This window comes from Lonchura striata, chromosome 14 (assembly GCF_046129695.1).
Source record: "Lonchura striata isolate bLonStr1 chromosome 14, bLonStr1.mat, whole genome shotgun sequence".
NCBI classification, from domain to species: domain Eukaryota; kingdom Metazoa; phylum Chordata; class Aves; order Passeriformes; family Estrildidae; genus Lonchura; species Lonchura striata.
In genome coordinates this window covers 19,619,722-19,647,512 of record NC_134616.1, presented here as the reverse complement: position 1 = coordinate 19,647,512, position 27,791 = coordinate 19,619,722, and the positions used below count along the sequence as shown (strand labels likewise).

Below are 27,791 nucleotides of genomic sequence, written 5' to 3'. Positions count from 1 at the left end.
AAACTTCATCTGGAATATATAAAATTGTCCTAAACGAAAGTCCAAATTAAGGGTACAAAGCACAGCAGGATTTGTGACTTCATCTGATTTAGAATTTGCTTCGTTACGGCGCTTGCGATGTTCAGCTTCTTAAATTCTTAAAGCAGAGTCAGCGGATAACGGCGCTTGTCTTAAAGCAGAGTCAGCGGATAGCGATGTGGTTTGTTCAATTTGAATGTTTGCTTGCAAGGTGGGCATAATATCTTGAGTATTAATTAAATGGGATGATATTTCTTTCTATAAAATATAACTCAACAAATAGATTATTCAAAAAATAATTAAAAGCAAAAAGAGGAATTCGTAGTTAAATAAAAAGGAGTATTGGGTAGGGTATATTAAGGAATAGGATAGGGGAATCAGACAATCACTTAATTAGTGATTGCCATGACTAACAGGGGGTATCGGTAAGGGGTGGACTGGGGTGCCGCCATTTTAGGGGGAAGACAAAATGACGGATCCTCAGTCCCGGGTTTCGGCTCCATTTCCTCGGGAGAAGATCCCTCCCGACCTTCCCCCCGGAGGAAGAGCCAGAAGAAGGATTGGGGAATATCCAACCCCGCCTCCCCACAATAGGGACTAGCCTCGTGCAGGGACAGTGCAGGGCTATTGGGGGAGAGATGGGACTGGCGGGAAACCAGGGGTGGAAAAGAAGGGTCAAGGCGGGAAAGCGGGTCCCGAGCGGCGTGGCCAGTGCCATCTTGGGAGGGGTGCCAGATACACTGCACTTGGCCTGAGTAGTGTCCGGCAGGGCACTTGGGGCAGCTCGGCCACAGCAATCCCCAAGGGAGGATAGGAAAGGGTTTTAGGAAAGTCCGAGGGGATGGGGATATAGGGAGCTTCACAGAAGCAAAAAGGGGAAATTTATAGGGGGGGGGGGGCCTAACGCAGCTGGATGTCGGCGCAATGCGTGGGTGTAAAGGGCCCCTTTCAACAACTCTCCTATAGCTAACGTGTCGCCCTCTTAGCTGTTCCCTACTGGTGTCTTTTCTACCCCCTCCGTCCAGCCCAGAATGGGGAGGGGAGGATAGAGAAGACAACATTTTCGAGGAGAAGAAAAAGCGATCCAATCTAGGTCCCCACAGAAGACTAGGCGAAGAATAGCACTCAGTGCTAGCTTCCCCCAGAAAAGGAAAACCCACCCGCCTGCCAGGGACATGCAAGGCTACAGCCCCAGTCTGGGCGCAGACGGGGGTTAAAACGCAAAAAAAAAAAAAAGTGGCAGACCCAGCCGCCCGTCGGGGCGATCCCCACCCCGTGTAGCCTACCTTACCTTGCAGGCTCGGACGGAGATGGCTTGAATCTTCTCTTCGACTCGATGGAAAAGTCGCGCTAAAAACTGGGGATGTTCCTTCCCGGTTTTGGCCCTTCCGGAGGCCTGGGTGTTCCCGTTAAACCAAGACTCGTCCCCGAAGCCTTGGTTTCGGCCACTATCAGCCTCCGGTGGTCTCACTGCCGATGCTGACCGAGGAACTTCTTCTTCTCGGTCAGCCTTTCTTCAGGCTCCCCCGAGCCGCTGCCAAAACCGCCCTCTGTGTCCTCGGGTAAGTCTGCCCACCAAAAAGCTCTGCAGCCCGGCTGCCCGTGCAGCGCGGCTGCTCCAGGGCGGGAGATGGCGAGAACAGAGAGGTCCCGGAGCTTCAATCTTTTTCGCTCGGCGCTCAGCTCCTCATAGCACCCGGCAGAGCTTTTACGGCCGTAGATTTTCCTCTTCCCTCCTTCTTCTTCTGTGAGGCGGGCGCCCCCACGAATTTGCCCGTTTTTTTTACAAGACGAAGGAGGGAACCATCCTCTGCTACCATATGTTGTGGCGCGGCATGTGCTCCTCTCGCCGCGGCACTCCGAGCCGTGCCGTGCTGGGCAGTGAGGGAAGAGAACGGGCGGCCGCTTCCCCCTGCAAGCTCTGCAGTTCAGTTCGTGGCGCGCGGGGACAGACGAAGGCGACACGGGACTTGGGGGGTGAACGGGATGGTTTTATTCAGTGAGCCCCAAGACCCCCTCGGGGGCGGGAGCAGAGGTTTTATACAGAACTCAGGAGGAGGGGTGTAGGAACAGTAACCACTAAGAGAATAGCAGGGGAGGAGTTTAGGGCAGAACTAACATGACAGGGAAGATTCCAGGGAAAGGGGCAGGGAAAGGGAGGATTGGCAACTTGGAGATGAGGGGGTTTTTAGGGATGGGGGGGGGAAAACAGATATTAAACAAATATCAAATTAAAGACACACCACTGCAAGGGATGATCAGTGCCTGGGCGTTCCTGTATCACCCGAGGAACGACCCATCTCAAGGCGAGCCACATGTATTAGATTGCAAATGAGGCTTTGTCAGAAACCGGTTTTGGATATGTGGGGTCAACTCACGTTCTGGCATGTGTGCTTGCAACAACAAAATATTACACATATCACATTATACTTTCCTGAACCAAATACAACAATATTATATTGGCATGAATTACAGTAGTCATATATAACACCATGATGCCAATTTGTTTAGAAACGCACTTGAGAAAACAATAACCTATTTGCCTGCCAGGTTCAGCAAAGTTTTCTTTTCACAACAGAAGCTTAAAAGGCCATCAGCACAATTTATTCAACTGAAGAAAAAGCATGAAGTTCCTGGCTATAGCAACAAAGTGTTTTTTAAAAGTCAGGCAGGGCAAGAACAAAAGCAGGCTCAGTCCTGAAAGTTTCTCAGCAACGTTTGTTCAACCACACCAGCTGAAGGCAGCCCAAAAAGATGTTACCTCAATGTTGTTGCTTTCCTGAGCAGAGTCCAGTAACACCAAATGTCCATGGAAATGCTGTTGTATAAAACAAAACACAGTTCTGTGTCTGCATAGAGTCAGGCTTGGGTTAGCCAAGCTGGTTGATTCTGGATGCTTCTGAGAATGCAACTTATATTACTTCATAGAATTTGGGGCTGGTCCAGGGCCGGAAACATTCAGCCTTTGCCATGCCTTGACTTCATGCTGTCCTGCGTGTAGGAGTACACTGATTTGGCATGGTCTCTCCTGCCTTCCTCCAAAATTGTAGCATTTTTCATGGCTTTGCTAGAACTTGGAAGGACCATAGCCCAAAATTAGTGTTCTCTCTTTGGGATGTTTGTTCCTCCCACACTTTGGGAGGTGCCTCTGGGGAGGTGCTGCTGTGCAGATGACTGGCTTGTTGCCTGAGCTCTGCCAAACCAGAGGATGAGGACAAATGGGCTGACCTGGACCCTCCTGCTGTGCCTATGGGGTAAATCTGTGTGTGACTGCAAGAGCTGTGCCCTCAATAAGCATTTCAGTTGCTGTTACTGCTGCCTCACCAGGAAATGCTGTCCCAGACCTGGAATACCCCACTTGTTGGAAGCCTGCTTCTATTTCCTACTTTATTTCTACCCTTTCTGTATGTCAATGCCTTCCTCTAGCCTAAATAGCTCCTCTCTCTCTCTTTAGTCAGAACAAGCACTTCCTGATATCCTGATGGAGAGCTTTTTTCACCTGTGTTTGGCCACTAGAAGACAAAAGCCAAGGTTTCTGCTCTCTTCTCATAAGAGGCCCTGCCCAGCCTTGTGTCCCTACACCATGCCTACCACCAGGGCTGCTGCTCAGGCCCAGCACACAGTCCCACCTATTCTCTAAAACAAATGTGTCAACTACCTACAAACCACCAGGGAATCACGTGCATTTACCCTCTAGGGGTAAAGGTCTGGCAAAGGAAATCCACAAATCCTGACCATGGTGTGCTGCACAGTCAGAACTCATCCCTGCACTTTGCTAAAGGCCAGCATGGGACAGCCTGGGGCAGGATCTGAGCAGCTTTCTCCTCAGTACACCTAGAGAAGGTACAAGAGAGAGCAAATGTTCACTTGAGTGTTGTCCCACCCATGCTCCAGCCTTGTGGCTGTGATGCCTCAGGTTTTAGCTTTGATATTTTTCAGATTCTGTATTGCTTTAGTGTGTACTTCTGAGCTTCATATTAGGGGATGCTGAGCTCTCTTCACAGAATAGGGAGGCAAAACAATTCCTTCTCCAGCTGGTGACCAAGGACAAATGATCCAAATCCACATGATCCAGGCCCAAGAGCATAAACAATGTGGACTGAAGAGAGAAAAACAAGAAGGATGGGACTTCATAACCTAAAGCTATAATTGGACAATTAGCTCAAATATGCTAATGGACCAAAATTTATAAAGGTGAGAGACCCAGTGAGCGGTCATGCATTTTGTGACCATTTTGGTTCATCTTGGGTGTAGCCCTGGCTGGGCTCTTGTGCTGCCCAAGGTGGATCCATTGAGGCCTTTTAATAAATACCTTCTTTTTTCTTTATCTCTGTCTAGTCTCTGTTCTAGGTCAGCCTCCACAAGGCGTCAGCTGTGCTGCAAAAAAAAAAATAGGTGGGGAGCACTTAGCTGAGAGGCCAGACTTTGCCATGGCTTCATGGGTGAGTCACTATGACCTGTGGAGACATGAGCTGTGAACATGAATGACTGCTGCCTGTAGGGCAGGAACCCCCAGCACAGCTGAGATCTCTGTTGGGCAATTGCTCTTACCTTTGAGCAGTGTTATGATGTTTGGGAAGGCTTCACAGGAGAGGCACTGAAATCTTCCTCCCCAAATGTCACAGGAGAGCTGTTCTAGCTCTCAATCAGGGCAAAGGACCCTAATTAAAATCTTCAGTGTCTTTGATGAGAATCCATCACTGGCACCCGCCTGTCCTTCTGCAGGAGGAGACATCAACATCAGCAGCACACACAGATGTAAAGCTGCTCTAAAATTTAACAAATGTAACTAGGCAGTGGTCTAACAGGTACTAGTTTACAGATTTTTTCATGTATGTGTGTGTATCAGAAATTTAAATCACTCAAAATGCCACAATTAAATCCCATTAATCACTTACGTTGGATAATCTGGCTGTATTTTAATTAAACATTAATTTATCCAATTTATACAATTCGAGCACAGGAAAATTCAGAACAGTGGATTTAACATGCCCCTGTGTGGTACCTAAGTGTTGGTACTGTTATGAACAAAACAGCCTTGCTGGGACACTTGAGCTAAGTACTGACATTGAAATGTTAATTAGCTAATTGCTCCTGGGAACAACCTACACTCCCACCCATGCACACTACCATTCTAGTAGTAGGATGCAAATAGAGGAACTAGTGGAATAATGGGAGGGGGTTTTGGGGATGAAAACACCCCTAAATGGAAGGCTGGGCACAGTGGAGGGGGCTGGATGGGTGTACTGGTTGGGGAAAAGGGAACCACATCCCTGGTCTTTGTATGACCTGTCACCATAACCTGCAGGGGACCAGACTGGACTGGGCTGTGGGAAGCAGGCACAAAGGAACACACACTCTTCCTGGTGTTACCAGGAGGGAAGTAGAGGGGACAGCTGCTGCTGGACTTCAGCAACAGACCCTGGCTGGTCTCCTTACCCTTTGGCTACCAGTGTGCCAGGAGGAAAGGAGAGAGGACGGTCTGCTGGGACTTCAGATACAGACTGCACACCTCTTCACCTCCAGATACCAGTGTGCCACAGAGATTCCAGGGACAGACCCTGCATGGACACTCCAGAGACAGACCCTGCACGGACACTCCAGGGACAGACTGCACAGAGACTCCAGGGACAGACCCTGCACGGACACTCCAGGGACAGACCCTGCACGGACACTCCAGGGACAGACTCTGCAGCCTTCTCCCCCTTCAGCTACCGGGAAAGCCACAACAGCGGGGGCGAGCTCAGTGTCGAGCCCCCTGCCCAGCTGATCTTTTTAATAAAGAGCTGAACATTAAAAAAGGCATAAGCCCTGCTCATTACAGGTACCAACTAGAATCACAAAGCATCTACAATTGTCCCAGGAAACTGCTGGGGAAATTGCATTTATCTGCTACGAGATCTTTGGTTTTTGGGGAAGCAGAACATAAGAGAACATTAATAAGAGAGGAAATATGGAAGAAGGATTGCTCCAGAGTGTTGATTTTCCACAACAATTTGTCACCCATTGCCTGCTGTGAATAGTCTGTATAATTATCTTCTTGTCACCACCTGTGAGCCACCAGAATTATTTGGCCTTTGTCACCACTAGACACTTACTCACTTGCCAGGGCCCTCCACAGACCCTGGAAGCTGTGGCCCAGGAGGATGTTGTCGTGCAACCTTTTGTGTGGTTGGAAAGGGTGGAGTGAATACCGGGGGGGGGGCAAGGGGGGGAAGGGGAGGGGGGGAAGGGGAGGGTGGGGGGGCAGCATGCCAGGACATGCTGTGCTGGTCCTGAGACAAGAATCCTCCTGGAGGGACCATGTGAGAGATCTGCCCAGAGCAGAAACCCTGCTGCTGCAACACTCCCTCCACATGTACCCCACACACCCTCCTGCTGTCAGCAAAACCTAGCATTTAGAATAGTCTTACGCAAATCTTTTTCAGTCTGTAGTTCATGCACTTGACTCTTCATTAAAGATGTTCTGGTGAGATCCTTTAATTAGCAAGTGTGCTTTGTTGCATTGATTATCTATCATGTACAGATCTAAAATCCCTCACCTGAAGTCTCTCCATCTCCATGTTGTGATGGGGTGGCAGCATCCCTGCACAGCTGAGAAGGAATGGCACATTACATGGAAGTTTTCTGATTTTCTGACAGCTTCAGAGCACAGGTTTCAGTGTGTGTAAAAGCAAACAAGCAGAAGACCTGAGACGTATATAAAAATGAGGGAGAGATAAAACATACAATAACAAATTCATAGTTAGAAATGAAAACAAAAAAAGCTTTTTTTTTTTTTTTGGATACATGCACCCCCACAAGCTACCTTATCACTGGAACAGCCCCCACCTGACAATCACACCAGCAGGTATATTTGATCTCCCCATCACAGGTTTTCTCCCCAGCTTTTCATATACTCCCATATTTTCAAGGGAAGAATAAAGTGAATGACAACTGTGGCTCTCTGTGGTCTCTGGGATGTGTGTGTTCATGTGCACAGATGTGTACACACATCTGTCTTTCTGTCCTTCTGCTTCACATGCGCAAGACTTGGTGCTCTTTTGTGTGCCTTTTACTAGGAAAAAGCCTCTGATGCCTTTTCCACCCCTGAAATGGAGACAAAGCCAAGTGCAGCTGTTGGCATGTAGCTATCCTAATGATACTGTGAGACTGGAGGGAAAGGCATCCAAGAGACATCTGCTCCTTTATCACGTGACAGGCTCTGCTTTTGGAATTCACAATTTATCTGCCACAGTATCACACACCCTTCAGTAGCTCAAAGTTAAATGGTATTTCTGAAGGGCTGATTGTGGTTTGCTTTTCTTCCTTGGAAGATGTTTCTTCTTTGGAATTTGTGTCTTTCCAGGGCCCTCATGGATCCAGCACCTTGGATGCTGACTGGGAAGAGCACCAGGCACCCTCCACACCAGTGATGAAACTCTTCACGGGGCTCACCAGAAGAAATTGTCATGAGTGTCTCTGCAGAGAAAACAGCAAGAACCACACTGTTCACAGTGCTTACTCACACATTGCCTAACATGTTCATCTCTGAATTATCACTCAGATGAACTATTGAAGACTCACTGTTATTCAGACAATAAAGAGCTGTGCTAAGGTGGCATGCCTTAGGACTCCTCAGCATTGGCTCTGAACTATGTCACTTCCCAAGTGCCACAGCCTCTGGGTAGCTGCTCTTATTTTCAGCAAGCACAGGATGGGAGGAGCTGGCCTTCTCCTCAAAGCACAGTCTGTGAGGCATGCACGGGTCCCCATGGCTGATCCCATGGATGCTGTGCCCCAGATCTGGCTGTGTGGGGCAGCATGGAACAGATGCAGATGAGCAGCTAAGGTCTAGAAACCAGGCTGCCCCGTCACAGGGGTTTATGCTTGAACACCATGGCCAGCCTTGCTTCTGACCTCGGGCAGGGAAGACTGCAAGCCCCTACATCTGGGAAATGCCAGTTCTGACCTGGGCTCCCCCAGAGCAGACTGCCCAGTACCAGTCAAAAAGGGTGGTCTGTTTGCTGGGGCAGAGCCTCTGCATGGGTGCTGTCCTATGGGCAGCCTGCCTGCACAGCTCCATCTGGTTTGGGAAACAAAGCAGCCAGCCCATCTCAGCCTCCAACCATTTCCAAGGAACTATCTTCACTTCTTCTGTCCAAACCAAAGCAAAACACTACCACAGACACTATTTGTAAGACAAAACCATACCTGAGTTGGGATTTGAGGACTCACACAAAGATTCCAGCAGGTGTTTCCACAAGACAGCCCCAGGCAGGGCTTCTGGAGGCACCACCACAGTTAATGGTTACATCTCAGGAGAAGCAAAGGGGCTGTGGGAACAACCTGACTTTGGTTGAGTTTCAGAAAATTAAATCAGTTCTTCAAAGTCACATAGTTTAAAAAATTGTAAATTTTTATCGTTGTTCCTGAAGGGAGAAATTTGAAGAGGGAGAACAGTCTATCACTGCTTTCATATTTAACAAGTTTTGGGTCTAGAAGTGTTGGGACATCTGCTGGCACTAATTCCTGCAATTAAGCAGCTATGGGCTATACTTCAAGTATAGGTCCTTATCCTCATTTTTTGTAGTTGGCTTGGTTTTTTGGTCAGGATATGTTTTAACTGGGGACAGATGAAAGAAAGAGAGAGCATGTTCACTTATTTATTTTCTGATAGATCATGAAAAAAAAAAAAAAGAAGAATGATTAAACCAACAAACTTTCTTTAATAAATTAATAGCAGCATCACAAAACCCTGATGTGAATGACCCAAAGAAAGTTGGGTATGTGACAGCATTTAACCATTCAGAGAAATGCTCTCCTCTGCTTTCTGGGAGGAATGCAGGCGCTGTAAGGCAGTCAATCCCCTTGGCTCTTCATCCAGACAAGAGCTGGACATCAGAACAGGTCCAGCTGAGGTTGGCATATTCACAGTTCTGGTGCTGATTTTTTTTTAAAAACACTTATAAAAATTCTGAAAATTCTCTGTTCAATTCTCATTATTTACACTGAAATATAGCAGGTTCCCTTTTTGCCCATACAACAGAACAGGCAAGGGTGAGACATGAAGGCTCCCATGTGAAGACAATGCCTATGTGAACACTTACACTGAGCTCCAGGTGGAAAATGAGCTATTCACACAACTTACACATGTGCTAGAAGCTACTGTAATTCAACTTATTGCTAAGTGCTTTCAAAGTCTGTGGTTGGTTCTTAAAGATATATATATATGTGTGTGTGTATATATATGTAAGTACAAACTCACACGTGTCTATATATATACACACATATTCACATTTGGAAGAGAGGGGGAAAAAATTAAAATGCACTGTGATTTTTCTGATTTTTCTGTACTTTTTGAGAAAATAAAATCTGACTCAGGGTAAAGGGCAGTTGCTGAAGGTGCAACTGTGTCTCTGGCCAGTGATTTTTCTGCTGACTACCTGAACCTTTGGGAGAGGCAAGTGGATTCCCAAGCATTCAAGACCATGGTGGTATCTGCAGGCTGGCACATGGAGCAGGTCTGCTGCCTTCTGCCAGCAGAGAGCTGCACTCTGCACTGGGATTCCTCTTCTGCCTGCAGGAAGTACTATGGATTTATCCCGGGAGTGGATGAGGGAGAAAAGATGATCAACTTCAGTGCATCATTCTGGGATCAACCCAGCAGCAGATACAACCCAAACGTTGTGTTTTAGCAGTGGCCTCAGCAAGGCTTTAGCTGCACATAGCCATGCAATAGCACAACACCACCTCAAGCACTGGAAGAATTTTCTATTTCTTCTACAAGTTAGTTTTAATGGAATGAACACTGCAAGCTGAGTGGACAAGCAATTCATGTAAATAAAATGTGATTTATCCATGCCTAGTGTAAGCTTCTCTGTTCTGACAATTATCTTAGCCAGAGGCTGTCAGTGATACTAAATGCATCTATGTTAGATGGGCACTGTAGCATCTGTGTAGCAGTTAATGAAGATTAAAAAAAAACCTTATGGGTGATATCTGGCATTCAACAATATTCCACATTAGGAAATCTGCATGAGAGGCATCACCCCAGAGGCACAGTGCCAGAAAGACACAATGCCTTGGAGGGTTTATGTACACAGGAATGCAGAGGAAAATTGATTCATATTATACATGGTGCGTATTAAAAGCAGATTACTTAAAATACATTCAATCCCTATGTGGATGCTTTCATTAAAGATGTAAGTGGTGTTAATATGATATGCTCTAACTTACTTTGGGAGTAAAATGGAATAAATCAAAATTTAAAGTTACTCCAGATTCATAGTCTATGCAGACTAGCTCCAAGTCTGCTTCCCTGCTGTCCATAATCATAATTTGCTTTAGAACTGTGTCACCAGCAAATGATTCCTATCACATGCTCTGTTCATCTCTGCCCACCCCCAGCTGAGACAGGAGCAGGGACCCTCTCTTATGCCTCTCTCCAGCATTCCCCAGGTGGGCACATCCTGCTCCTCACAGCTTGATCCTGACCAGCACCACACACAGAGAACCTTCTGCTCTGTGCCCAAAGCAGTGTTTTGTCACCAGTATTGTGCTGGAAAATAAACGCAAATGCTAAACCAACTAAAGAATAACTAGATGAGGAGTGAGAAGAGCAGAGATTTGGCTCTTCCAAAGCCAGACCACTCTTCCTCAGATAAGCCAAAGCCCCTGGTCCTCCAGCAAACTGTGAAGGCAGTGCTGGCCACACTGAGCACAGCCTGCTCTGTCCCAGAGCTGATGGTTATCTGCAAGACCAGAGGAGGGCTTTTAATGAATCCTAGGCCTTCCATTTACTCAGTGTTTGAAGTAGATAACTGGGGATTGCTCTGCCTCTCACAATTCTTCTCCTCCAAGTCTGAGATTGATCCCAGGCAGGACTGCAAAACCACATTCTCTGCCTTTCTTAGGGGAGCTAAAGCTTCCTGAGGAACAGAAAAAACTCAGCAGGATTGAAGAGGGAGCCAGAATCTAACAAAGGTCCCTTGAAGTGCAAGACTGACACAGTATGGCAGAAGCCACTACACATAATAGGACATGTCTGGCCAGTGTCTGCATGGCCACTACGCTGTTGTGATGTCTCTCTTCCAGGTTTCTGTAAAGTCTTTACACGGCACAAATAGGGGTGAGGATTTAAAGTATATATTTACTGTCAACTTGAAAAAGAAAGTTATACTGACCAAGTCTAATAGCATGTATTTGATATATAACTATTAACGTGCCATTCTGGACTCCAGCAAATTCCACCTGAGATAAATATTCAGCATTTTTGTTCATGCACTGGAAGAAGAATTCAAACATTTTGTCCATGACATATGCAAAGTAACTAATAGTTCTGATCTAGTATTAACAGTAAATATAGAACCTTAAACTTCACTGCAGTATATTAATATATATTATTTTAAGTACTGGACTGGAAAGACAATTCTTTTTTCTCTTAAAAAAACCCAAAAGCTTTGTTCAGAATGCAATATTTACATTGTCCTTTGACTGACACTTACATTTTTACACAATATATTTTGGCAACAGATACACTGTAGCAAAGGTCTGTGAGAGTCTCTTTTACACACAGCTCACTCGTTCACTTACAGCATTACAGCTGTTTATGGAGAGCTCTGAAGTCCCTGGTTGCATTTCAAGGCCCTCCTCAGGTTCATCTAGTTCCATGCTATTGAATTCATTGCCATTTCGATAACTAGTTAAAGACAGGTCTTTGCCATACAAAGCTGTTGAAGCCACGTTCAGACACTGATTCTGCCTCAGTGCTGATTTTTTATCAGGCCTGTATTGGCAGCGGATGTAATTGGAGAAAGCCCTGCGGTAGGTTTTGTTGAAGAGGGTGTACACCAGGGGATTGACCCCTGAGCACACATACCCAACCCAAACAAACACATCAAGGAGCTCACTCAACAGGTCTTTATCGCAGGCTTCTTTGCAAAGGACAGACATAACATTAGTGATGAAAAACGGACACCACATGATGAGGAACAAAAAGAAGACAATGCCCAGGACCTTGGAGGCTCTTCGCTCATTGTTGATGGATTGCATCGTTCCTTTCCGGAAAAGCACTGCCTCCTTATTTACAGGGGAGTTCAAGTGGGAGGCCCCCTCGTGATTGTGAAGCATTGAAATGTTCTCTGTGTTGTTTTCCTTCTTGAGGCAGTTCACGCTGCTCCTTCTCTGCTTGGGCACCTCTCCACACATGAACACCGTGGCCTGTCTCTGCAGCACCTGAACAGTCAGGCAATATGTGATCACCATGATGATGAGAGGGATGAAGAAAGCCATGAAGGATCCAATGAGGACGAAGTTCTCATCGTTAAGGACGCAGGTCCCATTTACAAACACCCGGGAGTCATCCTGCAAACCAATGACCGGAATAGGCATAGATATCCCTAGGAAAATGAAACCAAAAAGGAGACTGTTACCTTTGGATACAGGGCTCCAAAGAGGCAGCAGAGACAATGAAGGTCCTTTATGCATTCAGCCCACTGCCTAAAGCTGCTTGAAAGAGAAGTTACTGCTTCCAAGTGAAAGGGAAAACATTCAGCAACACTCCTGGGAACACAGCTCCAGGGTAGGACACCCTTCTCCAGGAACAGCAACAGCTTTGCTGTGTTCCACAGCTGACTCAGTGAATGCAGTCTAACTCCTACTTTTCTAGCATTAATTGGAATTTGTGGGTGTAGGAAAGCTGGAACACACCACTCTGCTGTGTTCCAACTGATCTCTCCATACCTGCTAGTTTGCAGTGGGGGGGTGGGGGGTTGAAAGGGTAGAAAATAGCAAATTTAAAGAAAAAAAATTTTGAAATATTAAAGCACTAGCGCTATGAAGATTCAGAAGCAAGATTCTTACAGTAATTAAAATAATTCTGTCAGAAAAATAGCCATTTTTTCCATGGCACCACAAACACATGGAAGCAAAATTCTGGATCTCAGGGCCGTTGCAGACAATCCCAGTGCAAACAGAAAGTGGTCTCTGCAAGACATCACTCAAATATTTTTCACATATACTGAGATCCAAAATTCATCCCTTGACCTGTGAAGCTCAATCTCATATCAGGACAGACCCAAAACCTTCCAGAAGCAAAAACATATTTTCGAATGTCACAACCTATGTGCACAGGAAAACACATGATGGGCCAGATCTAGTGAAGGCATTATGGGTTCATCTAGTCTTGTCTTGTGTCTTTGGCAAGTACCAGAAGTTTAGGGCCATGGTACAAAATGGGTACAAAATGGGGCAGTTGTAAGCATTATACCATAGAAAACTCCAAAGCAAGAATTTGCATCCAGATCCCTTTGAGAGATTTATCTTAATGATAAATCTTACAAATCCTTGATCTCATTTGTAACTCTACAATACTCAGTGGCATTCAGTTCCTCAACCTCTCTTTCATCTGAATAAAGTGTTTCTTGCTCATTTAAATTTGCTGCCTGATAATTTCCTTTGCCTCCTCTCAGTATGTCTACTGTGAGAAGCAGTGAATAATCACTATCTGGTCACCTTTTCTACCTTCTTAATGATTTTACAGATCTGCTATCATCTTTCCTGTCTGACATCTCTTTTGTAACTGAAAAATGCCATTCTATTTACTCTCTCTCCTCATGCCAAATTCATTCTATGCCTTTGATTATTTATTTCTCTTTAAGTTCCTTTTTGACCTTTTAAACAAACAAACAAACAAACAAACAAACCTCCTACACATCCGAGCAGCTAGAAAGCAAGAGAATGGATTCTGTGCTCCCCTCTGGACACCTGGCAGGCATGGAGCACCACTCCTCAGTGGTCTGTGTGTCTGTGGCTGACCATGCCCACCTCGAGATCCTCCACCCTAGAAATCACCAACACTCAGGCCGCTGTTGTGCCTGGATTGTTTTTTTAGAGTTGCTGTGAACATCAGAAGTCATAAAGCTAATCCTGTGGGATTCTGAATTTCTTAACATGAAGAAATACATGCTAAAGCGATTAACAAGGGCATTTTTACCACTTTAGCTAAGTTTTTTCAGGATTCTGGGGAATTCATCTGCAATTTGTCATTATCAGAAAATTACCATTTGGCAGTAATCAAGTGATGGAATTTCTTCTGAAAAATTAAGGATTATAAATGCCTTCTGTGACTGTAGCATGCATTTCTTAGCTCAAGTACTAGTTCCAGGATTTGCTTTTCTTTCCCACTACATGACAATGCTCATCAGCGCACCTTTGGCAAGGCAGCTGCCTCCTTTTTGATATGTTATCTTGTTTGTGCCAATTCCCTGCCACTGCAATAACCTTCACCTCATAAATCCATCATTAAAGACATCATCTTAATGCCTTGGCTCCATCAACCACAGACATTTGGGAAATGGTAGAAGTCAGACTGAGCACTCTCTACATGAAGAAGAAATCTGAATTAGGTCAATGGCATTACACTGGGATTATATTTACATGTATAATTTTATGCTTTAGTGCCCTCTATAACACCTACCCTTTGAAATTAAACTCCAAAATGAATGAAAGTTCATTCATGAACTTCCATGAAGTAGTCATCATTTAAGTTGGTGTTATTGCTTTAGCCAATGGAAATGAGATGAGGTTTTGGGATATCTTCACACATAAACTGACATTTATGTGACACACATAAGGTACATTTAGGAAGAACAACCTAGTTCTGGGATATGATGGATAAACAAATTAAGAGCACTGATGACAGCCTAAAACTCTGCATGAGCATGAGATAGCTCAGCATTAATGACAGGGAATGAGGAGGTAGCTGCTGGAAAAGAGGAAAAATGGAAAAGTGTCTCTCACCTCTTGCATAAGAAAGTGAGATTTCAATATGAGGATGCACTGAGTCTTTATTTGCACTTTCTTCCTGTCTGGGAAAATCCTATCATTAACAGCAGTAGAAAGAAAGATGCCCTCAGATAAGCTGGCAACATGCTTTGATTCAGCTGTCAGCTGGATTCAGCACTGCTCAGGGGGCAACACTACCCTTATCTCAAATACCTTGTTTCACTCACATCTATTCTTTGAAACTTGTTCTTTAATATATGACTTATGACCAATCCACTGCACAACTGAGTCTGAACTGGAACTAATTCTGTTCATACCTTGAGCAACAGAGACTGATAGTTAGAAACGTGAAATGTCTCAGACACCTCAGAGGGCTTCCTTCATGGGGAATTACTGCAAAATCACTGCTGCCACAATCCCAAATGCACTAATATCTGCTTGCAGACACAGCTCACAGCCTGGCCCTTGTTTCAGCAGGGGTGCCTTGATCACTCCTGAGCATTCCCAGGGCTGCTGGACATGGATTAACATAGATGCCTGCCTGACTTGAGTTCTGCTGTTTGGACAAGTACACAGAACTAACAATGCAGTTTTAACTGCCCATAATTTAAGAACTGAGGTGGTCAGAGAATACCAAACTCCCCACTGCAGTGCAAGGAGGGTGAGTATCAAATCAGGCAAGAGGCTCTGAAGCTGACTGCTGTCCACAGCCTTTCATCAGTGCAGCTCTCTGAGCCCCAGTGCAGACCATTTCCTGAGTTTCTCCCTGACACACTCTTCACCAGCAATCAGGCTGACGTAGTGAGCTGAAGTCTCCAGCCTCACAGGCATTTTCCAGTTGTGCCAAATAACCCTTTCTAACTACAGTGGCAGCAAATTCCCCAAAAGAGGCAGTGCTGCTGCAAAAACTTGTAGGTTAAAGAGCTGCATATCACAGTGCTCTTCAGAGCAAATTTGGTCCTGTTGTTTGAAGTCTGAGCAGTACCTGGGACAGCTGGATTTGCCCCACCAAGAAGAGATAACCAGCCACTACCAGCCAGTAAGCCATGAACCAGGTCCCTACTGGTTCAACACTGGGAGCTCTGGGCACCCTTCTGCCAGGCATCAGCTTGAGCAGAATGTCTCACCACAACACTGAAGGTGAATGATTTTTTTCCTCCTTTAGCTTCTGTTTGACAGAGCAGCAGGAAGCCACAGAGAGAGGGATCCTCTGGATTACAAATCCACTTACAAGTGTTGTCCTAACTGCTGCCTGTCAGCTTTGAAGATGCTTTTAAGCCACTACAAATTTTCACCAAATGGGGCTGAGATGATACTGTGGGCACAGAGTAACAGATGCTCTTCACAGATTCTAAATTAATAAAACAAAATCCAAATGGCTACAAATACAGATTTATAAAATATTTACTAGAGAAAAAGTTGGCTAAAAAGTCCAAATTTATATTCACAGACACTCTGACTTAAATGAAAAACAATATATTTTTTTGTTTTTAATACCTTGTTTTTGTCAGTGAAAGCCCAGGAGCCTGACAGAGATTACAGAGATTACTGAATAGCTGTGTCTTTAATGGTTATTTCCACTATAAAAGGGAGTGATTTCCACTCTTCTAGGAGAACACATTTGCTCCAAGGACAACTACCTAACTAAAGAAACAGAGGCATATGAGTTTACTCTGTCTTTCCATGTGTGGAATTCTCAGGGCTGAATACAAAAGTGGTCACATTTTGCTGCAGCTACATGAGCTTGGGAAGACCAGGGACGACCTCTCCTGGTGTCAGCACTCAATTCAAAGTCTGTCTTGTCCTTGGGAAGAGCAGCTCTGCTGCTGTAGGTGGCTTTGAACTTCACTGCTACTCCAGACATTTACAGACAACTGAAAAGGAGAAAGCAAAGTGAAAGCTGTGTGCCAAACAAGTCTGCCACAAATACACCACTGTAAACACAAGTACACTGCTAACATTACATGTTCAAATCCATATCTTTAACCTCATATTTAAACAAACATAAGTGAAAATAAACCTCATATTTAAACTAAAACAAATCTGTTTTGGTTTCTTAACTGTCTCACAAAGTTCCTGCACATTTCTCTAATCCAAACATTGAGAAGCAAACCCCACCAGGCAGCAGCCTCCTGACTTGCAGTGTGCAAGAAAATGCACTGGGTTCAGAAACCAAAGCTCTTCAGAGGAAAACTGAAGAATGCGGGCTTCTGAAGTGTTCAAAATCACTAAAATTCCATATTATACCCATATTTCAGCAGACTAACTGCAGTGCCTTTCATGTATTAATATTGCAACAATGCAATATTTAATGTTGGATTAGGTCTAGTTTTATCTGACCATTCTAATAAAACAATTGTGCTAGCCTTGTATTGGTTGAAAGCCAAAGATAAAAGGGGAATGAACTTTGAAGGATCTCCCTGCCTGCAGCAAGCACAACTGCAAACAGATGAAAGCCATTAGTGAATGTGCCTGGACAAGCTGATGACCTTTACTCAAAGATTGGGAAAGCATTGAGCAACCTGAGCCTAGATGGAAAACCAGCAAACAGCAGTATGACAGAAGAAATAAATTCTTTTCCCCACCTGCCCTTCTATTTTGCTAAATTACTTCTGTTGGTTTGCACAATGTTTCCAACTGTGTATTTGAAGGAGGGTGATGGGGATCCTGCTCATACCAGAGCTGCTGCCAGGGCTAGCTGCCCCAGGCAATCCAACAGTGATGGCTGAACTGATGCTCAAGAACAAAACCTCAGACACAAACACCAGCATCCCCCTTGCTCATGGGAACAGATCTGGTGGAATGGTCAGTCTAATTTCTGTCAAAATTTTTCACATACTGTCACCATCTGCTGCTGTCCCAGTCAAAACTTTTCACTGACATCTAGTGACAAGATCAAACCAATCCAAGCACCCTGAAATCACCTGGAATCCCAAGGAAGTTTCCTTGTTATGAATTCAGCTTGTTATCAGCCAATATGTTCTTCCTCACCTTGATAACTCTTGGTACTGTGCTGGGGAGATCAATGACCCTCTTGGGAATCATGGAACAAACAATCAAAAAAAGTCTTTAGATAAAATAACTCTGTTAGACTACTCAAACAAGTGGGAAACAGGCAGATGACACCTTAGTGTTTTGCTCTAGGTCATAAAGCAAATATTTCTGTCTCAGCCACAACCAGAAGGCAAGCCTGAAAAAGTTTAATGAGCAGAAGCCAGCTCTTCTGCTCCACAAGAGGCAACTTGCAGTCCAGCTTGCAATGCTAATGACACCTCTGCACTCTGGTGAGACAAACAAAAGATATCAGATAAGCACCACCACAGCATCTCTGCCTACAGGCCAATCAACTACAATCCCATGCTCACAAAGGAAGAATTTTAGTCAAACATACTCTATCAGACATTCAGTGTCAAATCTAAAAAGGCAAAAAAAATTGAAAATACATTAATACATCATAATTTAAATCTCCCAAATCTGGAGAGGTATTAAACTCCCTTTACTAGTATGCAATCATTTTTCTCAGCAATATATGTGGTTGCTGTCCTTCTGTTAAAGCAGTGTTCATAGTCAGGAATGTGTATGTTTTTCCAGGAAATGGAGGGTGCCTGTATAACTTTTGCTTTGTCAATAAGAGTGGTTTGATCACTGCTTCCTTGTGTCCAAGTGATGAGCCACAAAGCCTACCTGCTTAGTGGGAAAGGTTTGAACAAAATCCCAAATGAACATATTTTGACCTTCCATGTGCTGTCTTCTTCATTAGCAGTGGTTTTGCCCTTTTTTTCCATGAATCAAGTCCAGAGGTTTGTGCTAACTTGAAGCCTGCAAAGAAATTCCTGGAATTTTTTGTCTTATCCCAAAGCATGATCTCCCAGGAACAGCTAGAACCCAGCATAGAGCTAAGGGTGCCAGGAGCAAACACATGCCACCAACACATGAGCCAGAGAAATACCTTGCTGAGCAAGTCCCTGGCCCCAGAGACACACTGATGGGCAGAAATGCAAGTCAGAACCCTACATGTGCTGGAACTGTGACCTGAGGGAGGCTGTGAGAGCTGTTCCAGGCCCTCTTTTTCTCCATGCACAGCATACCCTCAGCACATTCCCCTGCCCTAGGCAACCACAGTTCCTTTTGGATCACTGGTGCCACTCCAGGCATGTTTCTCAGGCTGAGGATTGTCTCCAGTGTAAGAGGGGAAGGCTTAGCTGGTACCTGAAGGCTCTTGAAGGACACCATTAGAACAGCTTGCAAGCATGAGGCTGCTCAGCCCCTGAGAGAGCCAAATACCACGGCAGAAACAAAAAGCTGTTAGATATAAGTTCACATAGTCTGAGATGAGTATTTACTGATCCTCACAGCACACATTTATACTTTTCATACTCTTTCATATTTCTATAAATACACCTCCTCAATAAAACAATGAAGCACTATGAAAGTGTCCCAGATTGAGAAGCAAGATGTATTCATTTGCCATCTGTATGGCAGCTGTCTTCTGTTAAGCGGGCTTTCCTTATCTCTTCCACAACCAATCCTCTCTCAGGGGAGACATCTGCTGATAATGGGCCACTGAATGTCACTGCATGACTGATAAGAACTAGAACATCCCACTGTGAGATGCTCTGCCTAGAGGGAGGAGCCAAACATTCCTACCTGGATATAATCTCAAGTTTCTAAAACACCAGCACAGCTTTTTCTGCACTGGATTTCCCAGAGGAACAGCTGCCTCTTCCACTGCCTCTTCAGAAGAAGACTACGCCTTTCCTACAGGATCACTGCTCCAACAGAACCACACCTGACACTCCAGGAGCATTGCAGCCACAATTCCCAATTGGACTGTGGCCAACACCCTGACCAACAGGGTGTCGGTTGTATTCTGACTCTGTCAGTGTTGTTTTGGTTCACTGCATTGTTTATTTTTTTTTAATTTATTTTGTTCCCTAATAAAGAACTGTTATTCCTGCTTCCACATTTTTGCCTGAGAGCCCCCCTTAAGTTCAAATTTATAATTCTGTGGGAAGGGGTCTACATTTTATCATTTCAGGGTAGGCTCCTGCCTTCCTTAGCAGACACCTGTCTTTCCAAACCAAGAGAGAAAGTTAAATGGGGATTTAAATTTTATTTTTAAACCTGAATGGTTTATTGTATACGCAAACCTCAGCTACCTTCCTGAAATCAAAATGACAATATCATTAGTGAGTCAGAGAAAGAATGAAAATGTTTGCAAACACACACACACACACACACACACACACACACACACACAGAGTTTGTGGCATCTGCCTATGGCACTGACACACAGAGCAAAATGTAAAGGATAGCCTTGGTGACTTATGAACTAAATTGAATTTACTGCTTCTGAAGATGTGAAACTGTGAGCTGGAAAATTGGTAGCATGTGTAATTTCAGCACTCTGTAGCAAACGACCAAACCTTGAACACCCCAGGAAGCAGAGGAAAAGCCTTTCCAGGCATATATTTAGGTCACAAGGAACTTCAGAATTAAAATGTTTCAGTTACTTTCGTATCAGAATCAGAAGCAATGTGTGTGTACCTCCACATCAATGAAGTGCTTTCATTCAGATTTTCAAAGGGGTATTTTGTTTATTTTAATATTACCTAGTTAACACTTTCTCCTGTATGACCCAGTGTGCACCCAGGGTTTGACTGGTTCCTTACCACTGCTGCTGACCCCTGCATGGGGACCTCCAGTCACTACCAAAGTGGCCCAAGGGCAGCTTCCTCAAAGCAGGACAGAGGGAGTCTGGTGAGATGGTCAAGTCCCCAAGTTACTGGTGAAAACTTTGAAACTACACAAAGTCTGAAATCATGAAACAATACCAAAATTCTGCCAGCAGGCTTACACCTAAAGTTGATCTTCATTTTCAGTTGTGAGGCTATTTCTGTTGCCTGTGTTTTGATTTCCAGTCTTGGCACAGTGCTATCTACCATAAAACTATTTTTTACAAGCCCAGTCCTTCAAAGCAGCCACTTTTTCTCTAACTGAAGACAAAAATCTTGCTCAAGTTATGTTTGCTAAAGCACAGGACAACTGTCTGTGATGTACTTTAACCTAGAACAAAGAGAATTTTGGAAAATACCTATTCAGTAAGAAATTGTCAAGAAACAGGTGGACTCTGTTGTTATGTACTTTAAAACCTAATCATAAGTTTGGGCTTGTGCACCTTGATAAAACTGTAGCTCAATGAGCAAAGAACCTCTTTTGTAATTTTGCTGTCAGAATTAACATTTCTGAAAAATGGAATGCAAAAGGTACTGAATTAAGATAAATTACATACCTTTAACTTCTTATTTTGAATTCTGATTCAGAAACAGAATTCAAGATTCTTTGTATGGAATGCATTTAAAAGTTTGTTCATCTGAAGCAGGATTTAGGAAATGCAAGCTGACCAGCCTGTACTTAAGTGCTGCTTTGAATTTGATGCTTGATCACAAAGAGAAATGCACAAATTCTTTCATGATACTTAACACCAAAGTGAGGATGAATTCATTTAAGCTATTTCATCCTCCTGAAATTAGCACAGGACTTCACCAAGCCTTTCCAAATGATAGGTAAGGTAGTTAAGAACCAGAAAACCAGCAACAATGCACTTTGAGTGAGTTCTCTTTCATTTCATTCTTGGTTTATTCCCATGTCTGCCACATTTCTAAATTCATTTATTAAGTACAAATAGTTATGCTAAAATGAGCTAGATACATACCAAGAGTAGTTTTCTTTCTCCATTTAATACAACCTACTGCAGAAAGCCTGAATAAAAGGTAAGCCCCATCATATGCACTGGAGACGGTGGAAATCCAACAGCATTTCAGTGCCTTGAACAGGCTGCCTAGGGAGTATGGATTCTGCATGTATCTTCCAAAAAAAGAATGCAAGCAAAGGCTTTCAGTAGCTGCACCAAAGAGAACAAACTGAATATAAAGCCCAGATGCACTGCACATGCTCCCAGCTGTGATCCTAACACAGGAGGGCACCCAGGTACAGCTGCACCCTGTGTCCCTTCCAGCCTGGGGAGGCAAGGGCTGCCCAGGGCAGACCCCCAAAGTTTTGTGCACCACAGACATCCCACAGAGCAACTGCTCACAGCTTCTTCCTAAAGACTTTGGGGTGCTGGGGAACAGCCGCAACACCCATTGCCTTATGGAGGGCTGAAAAACCATGAGCCTTATGGAAAAGCACCTTTCCATTTCCTTTCCAAGCTATGTCTTGTAAATTTCATTATTTCACCTGTTTGATATTCTATCGTAAATGCATAGTGATTAAACATCTCCTGAGGAAGCTGGGTAGGGGTGATGTGTTTGCACTGTACAGCAGCACAGTCACTTCACTTGTTCTGGCTCAGGTACCTTTTTCCTTGGGGTGCAGCAGAAGTCACAATGTGCCTATTTTCCATCATCACGAGCCCAAGCCTCACCAAACAGCTCCAGGAAGAGACAGGGCTTTCTCTTTACTGCTTGGTCAGGCACCAGATTTTCTTACCAGTCTGCTGAATCAGTCAACCATGCATAAAGTACTTACTTTATCCCTTGGACCCAGAGTCCAAACCACAACTTGGTCCTCAAGGCACTAGTGGCAGGCAGCCACCTTCAGCACTAGCCAAAATTTCTAAGCATACACCAGCAACATCTAAGGCCGCACAGACAGAAATCTACAAGTTAGCTCAAAAAATGGAAGAAGAACAGTTTTATTGCCCAGGTTTTGCAATGTGATTTATACATCTCAGCTGGGGGAGTGTCTATCAGTTCTCCCTCTGCATTCCAGTGCAACATGGAGCACAAATTCTGTGCTGATTCTGAGCTGCCTGTGCAAATCAAGCCCATGTGAACTTGTCCTCATGTGACTGCTTATGTGCTGAATTCAGCACCTTTCTTTCGCATGTTAAATAGACAGCACAGAGAGTTTAAAATAATAGTAATAATTTTTTAAAATCTTATATTAATTGATCAAACCCAATCCAATTTCACTGTGGATTACCTAGGGGAAATGTAGCAGGCCTGTGACACACAAAAATTTATTTCTAATAGATATTCTTATTATATTCTTGAGGAAAGAAAGTATATTTCCCCTAATTTATAATTTTTTTTGTTTTTTCCCATAGCCTTTTCCCAAGGCAAGCTTCTTCAAAATCAATTTCTGTAGCACCCAGACATCCAGAATCATATTCCACTTCTAAAGAAGGCAAAAACTCAAGAGAAATTAAAATACCTGGAACATGCTTTTCCTCGCAGTACAGCACTGAAAGCAAAAACCACTTAATAAAATAGAAATTAAATGTTAAATCTATGTAAGACTGAATTTTAATCAAGCACAAAAGGCAATACAGCATATGGAAGTCATCATACAATTCTGCCCCTGCTGCACATCTCTTTTTTAAAGCACATTTAAGAAGTTCTAAAGCAAAATCTTTCTTCACATAATTCTCAGTAGTACAGAGTCATCTTGCCATCATTTTGTGTCTTATTCCTTATTTTACTGCTCTTCTTTATTTATTGTGTTTTATCAAATACAAACTTGTCTTCTGTTATTTATTATGTGCTCCTCATTTACTAAGACTTCAAACTTGCTAGCTCAGTATCAGCAGCAATCCAGCTGTGGCAGAGAGCAGTCCAGGCTATACAGCCTGAGCAGGAGCAGTAAATACCTTGCTGATAACCTGCCCTCAACCCTGTGCTGCTCCACTTAAAACATTACTAGGCCTTGAGAGAGTTTCGCTGCAGAGCAGCCATGTGCTCTGTGCTGGCCGGGCTCTCCTTGCCAGGCTGTGCTAATACTGTTTTCTGCTTTGTTTACTCAGCAGTTTTACAGAACCACTTCTCTGTTATTTCTGTTATTGGCAGATGGACAGGGACACAGCAGCAGTGGAGAAGAGTGGTGCTCTGAAAAATGACTGCTCACTCTGCTCTCCAACCAGCTGCAAGGAAAGGCTTCCATTTCCAGTTACTCTGCTCAGGCATGCAGGCCAGGAAAATTAATTTGAGTATCCTCTTAAGAAAAAATATCCTAAATGAAAATTGGAGTAACACTATTATTCATTCAGATATAGTCAAGAGCCACGTTGCTTACCTATGGATATGGTCCAAACTGCAGCAATTTTCATAATGGCCTTGGTGCGGGAATTGAAGCGGCTGTGCTCAATGGGATTGCGAATTGCTACGTACCGATCAAGAGAGATGGCACAGAGATGCATAATAGATGCAGTTGAAAAGAGTACATCTAGGGAAATCCATATAGGGCACAACTGTTTAGGCAAAGGCCAAGCATAATCTGAAACACAGAGAGAAAAGAAATGAAAGGGAAAAAAGGAAAGGAAATAATTTGGGAAGCTAGGCCATCACTTCTGAGAAACCACTGGGATATTTTAGGTCTGTGACACCAGTAAGGGGCACATGCATGAGGACTGGACAGGAAACCTCTCATGGAACTTCTCTGTAGGCAGTTCCTGGCTCTGGACACTCCATAAACCCATAGACAGTTCCCATGTGTCTGGTTTCTGTGACCAGTAACTAAAGCACTCTTAATCTCTCTTCCATATCTTTACAAAATCAAATGTTACATTCCTTTATAACTCCCTCATTACATTGTTCTCATGGATTACAAAGCACTTTGTGGCATTAACTTGACTCAGATCCTTTCTAAAACTCCTTTGACATGTCTGTCTTAGTTTCTGTTTGCTGAGGAGAAAGGTAGCAGACAGTCTTTGTGCACAGTCTAACACATAGCTAAATGACACCACTTTACCTTTTCTCCCCAGGCAGTGTGCCTTGATATCAAAGGAATACTCGCCTCCTTACAGAGCTGCTAGGACTGAGTGGTTGAAATTCAAAAACTGTTTTGAAGGTAGACAGAGTGGGGTGTTATTCTTTACAGAAACTATGTCAGCAAGCAGAACAGACTTGATAGCCACATCTGACAGCAACTGGCATGCAGCTCATTCAGGTGCCTGCACTTTTTAAACAGTTTACTCTGTGCTGAAGTACAGCTTGAGAATAAAAGTGACCCAGAAATATCCTCAAGGGCCACTGATATTTAAATCAAAGTTCTGAGAAAATTGATTTGTGAATGATACCCCCACATAAGTGTCCAGAATAGATTGTGTGAGATCAGTAACATGTCCTGCCAAGCTGTAGGCTTCTTATCAAAACAAATTAAGAGTATCTATAGCAACTGAAAACATGAGAGACTTCATAATACTTGAATAATGAGATATTATTGTGTCTTCAAAATTGCTCTAGACATTCATGTTCTGAATGAAGGTTACTGCAAGGATCAGAATCATCACTCTGCAGAATCAATGTTATATTAAGAATGGTGTAGCTCCATTCTACTGATCTCAAATGGAAAGGATGAAACATTAGTCTCAGAAGTCATAGCCAGTTTGAAACAAATTACTCAGCCAGGAGAGATCCAGGATACCTTCATGCAGAAACCTGAGATTAACTGAATCAAAGTAAATTGTTATGAAATGTCTCAGGAATCTTTCACAAAGAGCACAGAGGAATGAGATGGACACATTAGTTCATGTTACAAGCAGATGAAGTACTCACCAAACCCACACAGCCAGACCTCAGCTCTGGGGAAATAAGCCATTCATTTCAGGGAATTTACACCTCATCTATTAAATAGACTGAAACCCACAGCAGCAAGCATTTGAGAGGTCCCTGTCAAAGGGAACTAAGTAAAGCATTTTGTGGCTGGAGCATCTTTACTTTAAAAGGCACCTCTGCTGTACACATGAATAGAGCTTGATTAAATATGACTCAGTCCCTTTATAGCACTATGATCAAATTCTCTGCTTCCTGCTCACCTTCACACTTTGCAATAGCTGAGGACATCATTGCCATCAGCCTGCAATTGAGCTCAGAACTGCAGCTAAGCACATCTTGGATTTGCTGGGCATTTAGCAATGCCTCAGTGAATGTTCCAGGTCAGAACAGGCCAGAAATCCTACAAGTCGTAGCTCTGCTCCCTGCATAGTCCCAGGCTCTCACTGCCTACCCACACTAAAGGACATTCAGCTCACTTTACCCCTCACTACTTTTCTGAGCTACCAGAGCCAGCTTTGTGCTGCAGGCTGAAATGAACCACGAGCACAAAGGTCCTGAGTGTGCCCAGGTGGAGGGAGCGGTCCCTGGGAGCTTGTGCAGAGTGATCATGGCTGTGCAGAAGCCTCTGCAGAGGGGATCAGTGACATTGATGGCTACTTCCCACATCAGGCAGATGGCCAGGAAACCCCCAGTGTCTCCAGAAGGCAGCCAGCCTCCAGGCTTCCTGTGTGTGGAAGCCTCTCCAGGCTGAGCCATGGTGCTGCAGTGGGCACAGTCTGATCCCTAACATTTGCTCGACTTGGAAGAGGTTTCTACAGCAACCACCTTTTCAGAGTTACTGAATGATAAACAGCCTTTTTTACCTCACCTCTTCCTTCAAACCACCCAAACACTTCCAGTGACTGATTCCCCCCAGGAAGAACTTCTGCTATTGAAGTGAACTAGCACAGCATCCCAACCCAAAACCTATCAGGAGCAAAAGCATGTTAGGAGAGGAGACATCACCTGCTATCAGCCCTGGTACTGCAGAAACCACAGACACCAACAGACCCAAGCCATGTTGCCCACAACTACTGCCCAGGCAAACTGTCAGGATGCTTTTAAAGATAAAGGTGAGATGAGAGTTCTCTTAATGCCAAATCCTTTTAGTCCTTCCCATCCCAGGGCACTCCATTATGCTTGTAGCTGAACAGCCACAAGCAAACATTTTACTTTTTCAGGAAGTTTCCTAAAATGATCTGCAATAACATAATGTCATTCTGGAAATTTGTAGAATGGCAGCTTGTAACACATCACTGTAGCTGGATAGGAAGGGCATAATATATATTCTAGCGCAAAATGTAATTATTTTTAAGGAAGCATGGTGCATGCCTTTGAAAAACACCTACACAGACTACAAAGCCAGTAATTAAAAAAAAAAAAAATAAAACCAGCTTTATTCTAATTCTGTTTTGAATAAATGTACAAAACATAGGAAATGTGCATGGTGACTGTGCCAAGATGCAAACAAGGATTAAAAAAAAATCTGTTAGCGATGTTATACCTTTAAAACAATTTTATCTTCAGAAACGCTCTAATTACAGAGGCTAAAATTTATCTAATTTGTTCGATTTTTCTTATTTCATTTACAAAGAATAGCAATTACCCTATATTTAGAAGAGCAGATGACTGAGTGAAATGAATTCTTGGACCCCAGTACCTCTAAGATGTAGTAATTGCATTTCCGATGGAAACATTCATCTCAGTCCAAATTTGGCTCCAAGAATGAAACTGTGCTAAACACCTGCATAAGCAAAAAACCAAATTCCTTGTAACAAACACTGATTTTTGTACCTTGACTTAATCTGAGCCCTTAAAATAATATATTTAATGCACTGGCAGGTAGACCAGTGTAGATAGGTAGACAGAAGAGTGCTGAAGGGAATTAGATTAATGCAGCAAATCAAAAGAGAAGCTGGTATTTCTCTACACAGCATGTAATCAAACCACAGATTTTTTTGCCTCCTGATTTTTGTGGGTGGTAGAAATTTACACTGGCCAAATTCACAGAGAAAAGTGTATAGAAAACTATTGCAGTGATATTACTTTGAAGTCAGTGTTAGCTTCTACCTCTGATCAGAGTAAAACCAGCATGTAAAAAATCCTTGCAGGAAGGCAAGTTCTGCAGAATATTACTTCAGCCTCTAGGACTGAATAGCATCTCATGGCATCTGTGGTTGATGTGGTTCCTCACAGGACACATGGGACAAACACTCATATTTAACCAGAAGTCATGATCCCCAGGTGGGATTTCATCTCCTCCCCCAGGATGAAAAAGAAAACCAGTTTCTGTGTGTCACTGAACACCTGAGATGAACACAAACTGTTGGCAGAAAAAATAAAGAAATTCAAAGGCATTTTGGCAAAGTCACAGACCATCTCTGTGTGTAGTTAATTTGCTGTCAGATAAGA

At 43.7% G+C, this 27,791-nt stretch overlaps 1 protein-coding gene and 1 long non-coding RNA gene across 9 annotated transcripts in view; both read right to left on the bottom strand.

Moving 5' to 3' along the window:
* Positions 1–1,988: 1,988 nt before the first annotated feature.
* LOC110479895 (uncharacterized) lies at positions 1,989–8,590 on the bottom strand. 4 transcript variants are annotated; one of them, XR_002467024.2, is made up of 5 exons: positions 8,212–8,590; positions 7,387–7,479; positions 6,561–6,708; positions 4,570–4,737; positions 1,989–4,395 (listed from the first exon to the last, which is right to left on the bottom strand). It is a non-coding gene; the product is annotated as an uncharacterized LOC110479895 (long non-coding RNA). The 4 variants fall into 4 exon arrangements; XR_013340809.1 differs by lacking the exon at positions 8,212–8,590 and having other exon boundaries at positions 4,570–4,787; positions 7,387–8,195; XR_002467023.2 differs by lacking the exon at positions 8,212–8,590 and having other exon boundaries at positions 7,387–8,195.
* A 2,539-nt stretch (positions 8,591–11,129) lies between these two features.
* The window catches only part of HTR2C (5-hydroxytryptamine receptor 2C), a 240,410-nt gene continuing 223,748 nt past the window's right edge, over positions 11,130–27,791 (bottom strand). For 4 of the 5 annotated variants that reach the window (XM_031504840.2, XM_031504838.2, XM_031504839.2 and 1 more), the window contains 2 exons: positions 23,860–24,060; positions 11,130–12,398 (listed from right to left, as the gene is read on the bottom strand). In XM_031504840.2, the coding sequence (XP_031360700.1) occupies positions 11,566–12,398; positions 23,860–24,060 (1,034 nt within the window). In that variant the 3' untranslated portion in view covers positions 11,130–11,565. The remainder of the gene's footprint in view (positions 12,399–23,859; positions 24,061–27,791) is intronic. The other variant, XM_031504841.2, reaches the window with a different exon arrangement.